General features: G+C 45.4%; 1 protein-coding gene across 2 annotated transcripts; it reads left to right on the forward strand.

Annotated features, from left to right (window-relative positions):
* The first annotated feature begins 1817 nt into the window (after positions 1-1817).
* Positions 1818-8919, forward strand: CUNH11orf87 (chromosome unknown C11orf87 homolog). Of its 2 annotated transcripts, none has more exons than XM_027900680.1 (2): positions 1818-2496; positions 3502-8919. In XM_027900680.1, exon 2 carries the CDS (start codon positions 3655-3657, stop codon positions 4129-4131), a length of 477 nt encoding a protein of 158 aa, XP_027756481.1. In that variant the 5' UTR covers positions 1818-2496; positions 3502-3654; the 3' UTR covers positions 4132-8919. The 2 variants fall into 2 exon arrangements, with proteins under 2 accessions (XP_027756481.1, XP_027756471.1); XM_027900670.1 differs by lacking the exon at positions 1818-2496 and adding an exon at positions 3096-3145.
* The last annotated feature ends 1046 nt before the right edge of the window (positions 8920-9965 follow it).

Here is a 9965-nt window from a genome sequence, read left to right on the forward strand (position 1 = left end):
GAATCCATATAGTTTGGTTGGCTGGCAGCCAGTATGAACCAGAATGTCAAGCTATGTGTAATCACAGTAGAATTATTTCCCCTTTAGTCGACAGTGCTTCTCTTCTGACAATTAAGAATTGTAAAATTATTTGACAGAAAGAGCAAGAACAAATTCTGTTTTTCATTTATTTTAGTTAAAGAAGAAATATTGCAAAACTGTACATGAACACAGAGAAAAAAAGGGCTGGGACAGTGGGGAAAGAGTTAAATATTTGCTGAGGTCTCTACCTTTGTCCACTTCCTGGACCCATCTTTCACTCTACACTTTAGGAAAAACCTTATACTTGGAATAATTATCATACTAATACACAAGACATAGTGTCACTATTTGCTAATCCTAAAAGCAAGGAATAACGTGAGTATCATTTTGAAAGTAATAAGTAAAACATATATGAATCATTCTGGACATTTCAGCCTAGTGGTCTGGATGAGTAGGAACAGTGGCAGGAGAGAGAGGAAGAAGCAGCTTGGGACACAAGAAAGGCAAATGGTCAGATGGCAAAGGACAGCAGGTAAAATTAATACATAAAGGCTTTTATATTTATTTAGGTCAATTTAACTTTCAGTAGCTTTGTGTTGCCTCACCCAGGAAAACCTGAAAACATAATAATAAATTCTAGTGCAATAAATAAGTAGTCCTATCTATTAACTTTTGAAATAATGAATTAGTTTGAAGTTTATTCAATCCACAATTTGGTTATTTCTGCCATAAATAGGGCTAACATCCTAAAATATCTGCATAATCACATTATGTCTGCTAATGCTGTTTCCTGTGCAAAAGGCCATTCTTATGCTATTGTTTGGGGTTTTTAAAAAATTATTTCTAATCATCTGGTAACTTCTGAATGATAATCTCAGATCAGCTGCTGCAACTTCACAAACTCACACATGCTTTGGGTAGGATTAAACAGTAACCTTTTCCCAACTTCAGTTTAGGTTTAAGTATTTGGTGGATCCTCGTCAGGGAGAACAGCACTGCTGGTTTATGCCTTGGTTGCCTCTCGGTGGGATCAGGAGTGTTCTCCAGTGGCGCAGGCCATGATGAGTGGCCCCCACATCCCTCACTCTGTTTTTCAGCTTCCCATTCAGCTGCTGCTTTGCAGAGAATAGTGGAAGGAAAGAGGGAATGGCTTGATGATTGATTTGCTGTTTCAGCCTGTGATAGTTGTTTTCTTCACTAAAGCAGAGAGCAGTGAGCACAGAGCATCCATTAACGCAGACCTCAGATGTGCACGTTGGAGAAAGGTATGGAGGAAGAAAAGGGTGCAGGCAGAATGTCAGTGGGCATATGGAGATGTGGCTGGTCTGCAAAAGGGGGTGTGCATGTGTACAAGGAAAGCTGGGCTGAGAATCATAGGATCATATAATTGGGTTGGAAGGGACCTTTAAAAGTTGTCCAATGCATGAGGGAGGTGTATTTTGGGCAATGACACTGGGTATGCACCTGAGAAAGCTGAATGAGAGGAGCAGTGGGCAAATGAGTAGGCAAAGGCTTGTCTCTCAGTTCTGGACTGAACTTCTTTCCTCACTATGCAGCAGCCCTCTAAAGCAACACAACTGATTTGGGGAGGTGAAAGACTAATTGGACCCCTGTTCCTCTAGCTTTAGAGGAAGTATTCCGTTGGAGTCCCTTTGCAAATGATTGTGACTATCCCAGCCGGGTTTACAGTACTCCATTCCCCGTGGTGTAAATCTTTCACCAGAACAATCATAGTGTCTGGCTGAATTTCACAAGCTGCAGTGCATTTATTAGAGATAAAAACAGTACAGAAGATATCTGCCTTGAAACGACAAAATGCTTAAATACACAGCTTACCAGCTCCTGTCCACCTCTGCAACAGGTTCTTGGCTATCACGGTCAGCAGATCTAACCGATTTTTGTTCTTGACTGAAAATTTTTTCAACTCATGTCTGAGTTCATATGGTACAGATTTTCCTACAGACTTTTCAGGTGGCTTCAGGCCACCAGCAAGGATGGACACTTTCCATTTTTCCTTAAAGTCCTGTTAGTCACGTCAGAGCTTTATAGGAACTCTGCTCCGAGCACCTGGGGTTAGTCTGGAGCGCACAACATAGGACAGATGCTACCTCCTGGCCATCAGATCTTGTCCCATGTTGCAGAGACTACCACATCAGTTTGCTCCTTTCGGAAATGTGAAGAGCTCCATCCTAACGGTAATTACTTTTTCTGTCCTGTTACCTCTACTGAAAGTACTTTTCAAATAATACATTTTCTTATCTTTAGAAATCATCTCATTTTTAGCTTAAATGTATTAATGCGCAGCTCATACCCATTTGCTTTTGAAGAAAATGCCCGTGATGCACTTAGCCGTGGTAAGGCAAGTTTTCACACATATTTCCAATAAGAGCCCCTGGCATTGCCTCGCTCCCACGGATTGACACCTGCCTCACAGGAAGGACGGGTGCTCCGGGTGTGCGAAGGGACGAGGTTTCGGTACGGATGGGAGCTCGGCACTCGGGGTGTGGTACCGCTGCGAACGCGGGTTGTGGGTGGGTGCACACGGCAGCCGGGAAGTGAAGGCACCGGGGGCAGCCGCGGGTGACTTGGGGTGGGCGCTCCGGCCGTGGCGTGGATGGGGACACGGGACAAGGAGCTGGCTGCGGTCGCTGGATATGGCGGTACGTCTGGGTGTTTTGGGGAAGGGAATATGGGCCGCTCCCAGCGTCCGGGCACGCAAAGAGCGCGGGGGGCAGAGGTGGGCAGGGAGGGGTGGTGCGGGGCTGGACTGCCGTGGGGACCGGGGCGACGAGCGGCGCCGGCTGCGCTTGCGGCAGCGCAGGGACACGGAGGGTGCGGGCGGCGGTCCCGGGGTGGAGGCGGGAGTGGAGTGGTGGTGGCGGTGCCTGCGTGTCCGGGGGGCGCGGGTGGCCGGCGGGGGGCCGGGCGGTGCCGCGGGCGCGGGGCCGTGCGGGGCGGCGGCCGGCGGGCCGGGCCGCCTGACGTCACGGCCGGGGCGGCTGCAGCTGCGGGCGGCGCTCCCCGAAGCGGCGGCGGCGGCGGCTCCGCTCCTGCGCTGGCTCCGCTCCTGCCCTCACTCCGCGCTGCCGCAGCCCCTGCGCCCGCCGGCTCTCTCGCCGCGCAGGTAAGGGGGAACGGGGTGGGGGGCTCCGGGGCGGGCGCCGGCCCCGCGGGACAGCACCCACTCGGCTCCGGCAGCCTGTCCCCGCCGCGGCGCGGGGCTCTGGCTCCCTCGCTCCCTTCCCGCGGGCAACTAGTTGGGGGAGCGGTCGGGCGGTGCTGCCCGGGATGCCGAGGAATTCGCGAAGTCGGAGCGGCGGCGCGGTGCCCCGTGCCCGTGCCATCCCGTCCCCCTGCGCCGCTACCGGAGAGGGGCCGTGGCGGGGCGCGGGGCGGAGGCTGCCGCAGCCGGGTTTGGGGCGGGGGGAGCTGCGCAGAGTGGGTGCCACGGGGCGCTGATGTGTCCGGCTCCCGTTGCAGGCTGCTCTGGTACTTCAGAGCGAGCGGGAGGCTGAGCCGGCAGCATCCCGGGCATTTCCAGCGATCGCCCACCAGCAGCCCGGCACGGCAGCGACTGAAATTTAGGCGTCTTCAGAGAGGGGAGGAAGATCCTCATCTTCCGTAGCCTTCTCAATGAGTGCCAAGCTCTCCAAGGAGTTGAGGCTGTCGCTGCCGCCTTGTCTTCTGAACAGGACATCTACCACCTTAAATACCAGCACCACCTGCATCACGCAAGTGGGTCAGCTCTTCCAGTCCTTCTCATCCACCCTGGTTTTAATTGTCCTAGTCACCCTCATCTTCTGCCTGATCCTCCTCTCCCTCACTACCTTCCACATCCACAAGAGGAAGATGAAGAAGCGGAAAATGCAAAAGGCTCAGGAGGAGTATGAACGGGACCACTGTGCCCGCAGCAGCAATAGCAGCAGCCAGCACCCTGGGACAGTGGTGCAGGGAGAGGCAGCCCAAGGAAGAGACAGCCGACTGGGAAGACCCCTCCAGGACTTGGAGATCCAGCGCTTCTCTCCCTCAGCAGCCCCTGGCTCTCAGCAAGCACAGGCTTGTTTGGACATAGCTGGTGCAGGGCTCCTGCAGACGGAGATTTTATCATGATGGTTTTTGGGGGAGACCTCGTGAAGGCGCTGATTGATGTTTGTAAATACCTGAGTGATTATTCTAGTCCCCGAAGAAGAGGAAAACATTGCTAATTCAAATGAACGAACAAGCCCATGATCCAGGTGCATGACGGATCACATTGCATTTCTCATTGACTGTGTGAGGAAAGGATGCATCTTTTAATTGGAGAAGGAGCTGCACACAACTACTAAATATCAAGTCATCCACATGCAGCAGAGGGCCAGGGGTAGGGTGTCCCTTTTCCCTGGACATTATTGCCCCAAGGAGTGGGATGTTCCTGCTCTTGGGATTCCCACTGCACCCTGTGTCACCGTTGCATGGTGTTGGCTGGGGTGTGGGTGAGTGTTGTGGGGGGAGAGGCAGGTCTAGTGGGTGCCTTAGGACCCTCCTGTCCCCTCGGAGCAGGCTGGAAGTACACTGTGGTCTCTCCTTTTGTGCTGGAATCTATGTCCCTGTCCCACTCCTCTCCTTTGCAGGACTGGATATTATTTTGTGTAGAAATGGCCACCCCTCTTTGGACTTAACTGCAAGCACCCTCTGGCCCCACATACCTGTGCCCCGAGCTGCAGCGCTGATTGACCCACTATCTGGGGGATGGAGTCAGCTGTCTGCATAGAGTGATGCTTGAGCTTTCTGCTCCCTTCAGCTCCATTCATCTTCAAATGCCTCCCCTTCCCCATCCCTATCTGCATCCCATGAAACCTGAAACCCAAACCCAGTGCCATTCGATGTGGAAGGGAGAGGTAATGTGCGCTAACTTGCCTGTCCTCTCCCAGGGGAGGCTGTCTTTGTACCTCCTGTTGGTCCTGAAGCAACCCAGTTCTGCACCAGGCACCCTGCACTGAACACCTGCATTTACAGCTTTGCCTCCCAGTAAGGAATCCTGCAGCAGTACTCATCTCGCTTCTGCTTTTTTAGGGTGATGTGTATTTGTAACCCTAATCTTGTTGACAATTAAGGACAGACAGCACTTAATTTTCTCCTGTTTTCCCTCTTAGGGATCAAATCATGCAGCTGTGCAAAAATGTCTACTCCTAAACCCTGGTAAATATTTATTTTAGAAGTGGCTGGTGTAGTTTATCCCTAGCAGGCACTGAGAGTTTTTTTGTCTGTGGATGGTGGATGTGAGTGGCTGCTGGTATTGTGTGTGTTGGAGGAAGCAGTGTCGGTTACAGAAAATGCGGCTTTGCTTAGTGATTAAATCAGTGACCATTACTTGAAGGTGCCTTAACAGAGTGCCATATCCAAACTTTGAAACACTGAGTGTGATATCGTAGCAGAGGCAGCCCTCTACTGTGCATACTAACATCTAAAGATTACAGCAGAGAAAAAGTGATCCTGAGGGATTTAATCTTTTTTTTTTTTTTTTTTCCCCTTTCTGTCCCAGCACTAAAAGTAATTTGAGGAGATAGTAATAGTTCACAGAATATTCTGTATTCTTTGTATTTCTTCTATGCTGTTCTCTGCCTCCCGGGGTGACTGACTAGAAAAAGCCCAGACACATGGCTCAGGAGGTCTGGGGCCCTAATCTGGGAGTGAATGCCGTTGACTAATTTAAAATAGGTAAAGCAAGTGGCAGAAGTGCTCCATAATCCTCTAATAGCCCAAAAAATGCAGAGTTTTCAGTGTTTCTATTACCCAGTTTTATCCCTTTCCGATCTTTCCTGGTCTGATGGGAAATTGCTGTTGAGTTTGGATCCATGCCTCCACTGCTTTAGGCAAGTACTGTATCATCCAGCTCAAGGTGCTGCTCCACCCCCTGAGGTTAGTGGGGCCAGCATGTTGTATCTGCTACCAAGTGGTGTTTGCCATTGCTGTTTGATAGGAATCATGGCTGACTCTTGCTGCCAGTTGGTGGGATTGGATGCCAATGGCTTTTTCGTTGTTGCTGGGCAAGGATGTTGTCTTTGTTTTTTTTCCCCCTACTAAAGGATGCATGAACTTTTGTGTTTAACCTCCTTATGCAACTGCAGCACAATATTGCACCACAGGGAATAGATTTAGGACAGTGAAGAGTGTTCAGTGAGTGGTAATGGAGCTCCTTGACCGTTGATCTCCACTAAATAGAGAGATATTACTTTCCCCTTTGTTTTGTGCCTTTAAAAAAAATCCCCACAAACCAACAGTGTATAATTTCGAATTTTATAAAAGCAATAAGATGTTCCAAATCACTCCAGTGCATTTCTGGTTGATGATCTCACTTCTTTAGTGTCTGAAGTCAGATACTCTTCCCTCTGCCTTACGCACTCAAGGCATGCAATAATTTCCCAGAAGTGTACTGCTTGTCACATCTCATTGCATTTATAAAATTGCCCTATTTTTGAAGAAAAAATGAAGGATGGAGAGATAGATATATATATCTTTATATATATTATGGATATACAGGTTTATGTATTATTTATATAATCTCATGACACTAAAAGTAGTTGCAAAAGTGTGACTAAAGTTAAAATGTTACCATGTAAAACTCTATCCTGTTAATTAGCTTTGATTTAATATTTTAATATCTCTGTATTTATGTAAATCTGTGTAAATTATATGGTCTATTAGTAAAATTTCATACTGACTTTAATTTTTGCAGAACTGTGAGCTTCTTGTGGTGTCATTTAAGGTTTTTTATTTCTAGAGTTAAATTAGACAAGATATGAGAAGTTATAAATTCCTATTATCACACAGAATTACTGCAATAAGGTTCATGCGTACTCCCAATACACAGTCCTGTCTTGAGGTATTGCAGGCTTATGAGGTTTAATTGAATGGTCTCAGGAGATCTAGCTGATACAAGCAGGACACGTAGGTTTTCATTTTCATGAAACAATAAGCAATCTAGGGAATAGATGTGGATTTTTAAAACAGAGTTTATGCTTGGAGGTTCTGTCAAATCAATTGCTTCAAAACCCTACAGCTACAGCTAAACTCCTGCACTTAGCATTCAGTATTAATAAGGCTGATGCTTCTTTCCCCTCCCCCTCCTACTTAAACTAGAAAAGAGTAGAAAATTGTTCATATTTCTAAAGCATACATTTTCAGCTAACTGTGAAACTGCCCAAAGGGTTTTGAAAATACATATTTTATGCAAGTGTAATATCTATGTATCTGTATCCATATATTTAAATATTTTTGTGTAACCTTTTCTACGATATTTGATAGAGATGCTGGGTAAATGCTTGTACCATTCTCGAACATGAGGAAGGATTTATACCCTCTCAATGCAGACATTCTTTTTCCTGTGAATTTGCACTGGTTTTGACAAGTGACCATGATGACTGGGCTGCTGAGCGCTGACTGCTGGAAGCACAGACAGTCTTTCCTCTGTTAAGGGGCACATCCTCCAGCTGGATTTTCCCGGTTCTGAATTGGAACTGCTTGCCCACTAGCATCCTGCATGTGTAAGAATAAGAAGTGCTGTGGTGTTCAACAGTTCCTGTCTGGTGCAGCGGTCGTTTTGTAGAAGAAGCACGACAGCAGTGACTTGTTTTGTAGAGCCTAGTGAGAACAGAGCTGATGATGGGTAATGTGCTGGCTGTGCTGGGTCTGGTTCGGAGAATCAACAATGCCTTGTCCTGCATTCCTGTCCTCAGAGCCTGCTGCTGCCCTGGGGATTTGTACAGCTCCTGCTGGCATCAGCAGGAGTGGCTTGCACTGACTGCCAAGGAACTGGTATCCCATCTGTAGTCCACATGGAGGGTGACAGCTCTCCACACCACCACCCTGACCCTGCTCTGCACCTGTCCTAGCAGCCTCCACGGGGATGGAAACCACTGCATCCCACGAGGGCTAGGGTGCTTCAACCTGGTGGCATTGGGGAACCCACACTGCTACTCTTAGCTCTGCTTCTATGGACTGAGGAAATTGAGGTTTCTATGTGGATCCTATGCGGATCATGGACAGGGAATGCATTTCATTAAAATGTATCATTCTGGCATTTTTTTCTGTGGGGGTTTGTCTACTGCAAATGTAGTTTCAGATGAAATTTGCGAGCTCTCCATCCAGACATGTTTTAACTTTTGATACATCTCTCTAAAATGTATATCTATAAATTTATAGATATATGTCTCAAAAGAAATGCTGGACGAAAAGAAAAGAGCAGAGACTCCACATTATAGATGAAACTGTCCTATGACAGTATTTTTTTTCTTTTATTTAGAATTAATTTTAGAGGTTATATCTTTGATGTAAATAGCAAGTTACTCCGTGATTAATGTTTTCCATAGCATTTCTGAGTAATTGCTATCTTGTTTCTGGAAAGCTGTGTCCAGTGTTATGAAGCAACTGTGCTTTTCTTCTGTTGTTATGAATATGAGTGCAATTTTTATGTAGGGAGGAAAAAGAACATGATTTGACTCTTTAGATAGGACTGAATTATTTTAAATGCAGTTATAGGACTTGATTGCTTTTTTTCTTTCTAGTGGTTATTCTCTCTGCACGTTCGTATTTTTTCTATGCGTACTTGAAACCATCCATTTTAATAAGTATGCAAGATATGAAAGGAAACATGAAAAATTATGTGGGAAATATCATTTTTCCTCTTTTGTGTAAATAGCAAAATTTATAATGACTTAGATACCATTTCTTTGTATTTATTATCTCTATACAAATTGGCATGACTCATATACAAACCTTTAATATCACTTTCATTTATGTTAAAAGTTAGAACTACTTTTATCCAGGACTGACTTTCTCATCTCTTTCTGGTACTGAACATTTTTTCCCTGAAACCAAGTTTTCCATCTGATCGCTAAATAAATTTCTAGTAGAACAGAACTTCCTTCTGTTTTTAGTCTTTTACATGTAGGTCTCTGGTCTGAATCCAGCCAAACTCAATAGTGTAGAAAATGTGTTATGACCTTGCAGAACTGGATGGTGAATGAGCTTGAGGAGAGAAGTGACTGACAAGCAAACAGGTGAAATGCCTGACAATGGTAATAGTTATGTTTCTTGTTTGGAGTTGTGGAAGTGAAGCCTCCCCATCCACTGAATGGACCTGGGTAAAGGGTGATCCATTCCAGCTGCGGCAGAGACAAATATCAGTGTCCTTGCTGATACTGTTGCTCTAAACCATCATTTTCTATATGACATCTGCTCTTATTTCTGTAAGTTATATGTAATGTATTTCTTATTCAAATTTAAGAGGTTTTCATTGCTTCATCAGTACTATATGTTCTCTGTGGATAACTAGAAGGATTAATTTTCCAACCCTTTTAACCCAATACCTCTACAAGCATCAATTTTGTATGAGTTAGGAAATAAATAAACATTTGGATCAGAACACTGTAAAAATTGCCTTTATTTATATAATCTGGTGTTCCAGTTGGCTTTTCCTTGTTGTTTTCTTCCTTGAAATGGAGCAATGTAATCTATTCATTATTTTACTTTTCTAAAGAGGACAAAGGCTTTAAAGCAGTCACTGCAAAAAACACATATACAAACAGGAAGATTTCACAATTTACAGCAGAATAAAATCATATAAGTTTTCTTTTTTTTTTTTTTTTTAATTGTTTCACAGTCTTTGTCCTCTCTTTTTCAGACCCTCTCAATCAACCAAAATTTTCACCTAAAATCATCTGAAAGAACTCACATAAACCAGACGGATTGCTTCACTTTTATGGTTTTAGCTTTTCTTACTACACAATCAGTGACAAAGTACAGGTTAAAACGTTTCAAACAGTATCCTAGGGGATTATGAGTACTGTAAATAAGGGGCAAGTATAGAAGGTTATAAGGAGAAAATATTATCTCTGTAATACAGCAACAGCAGCAAGAGCTGGAGGATGAAGTTACGATTCTAAAGGAGTTCCTTTACATTTTAT

The sequence above is a fragment of the Empidonax traillii genome, unplaced genomic scaffold (assembly GCF_003031625.1).
Source record: "Empidonax traillii isolate 1590-97213 ecotype Southwest subspecies unplaced genomic scaffold, ASM303162v1 scaffold21:size2437335, whole genome shotgun sequence".
Classification (NCBI taxonomy): Eukaryota; Metazoa; Chordata; class Aves; order Passeriformes; family Tyrannidae; genus Empidonax; species Empidonax traillii.

Bases quoted from the DNA above. Each gene is read 5' to 3' on its own strand.
- CUNH11orf87 (XM_027900680.1), top strand. From the start codon at position 3,655: ATGAGTGCCAAGCTCTCCAAGGAGTTGAGGCTGTCGCTGCCGCCTTGT.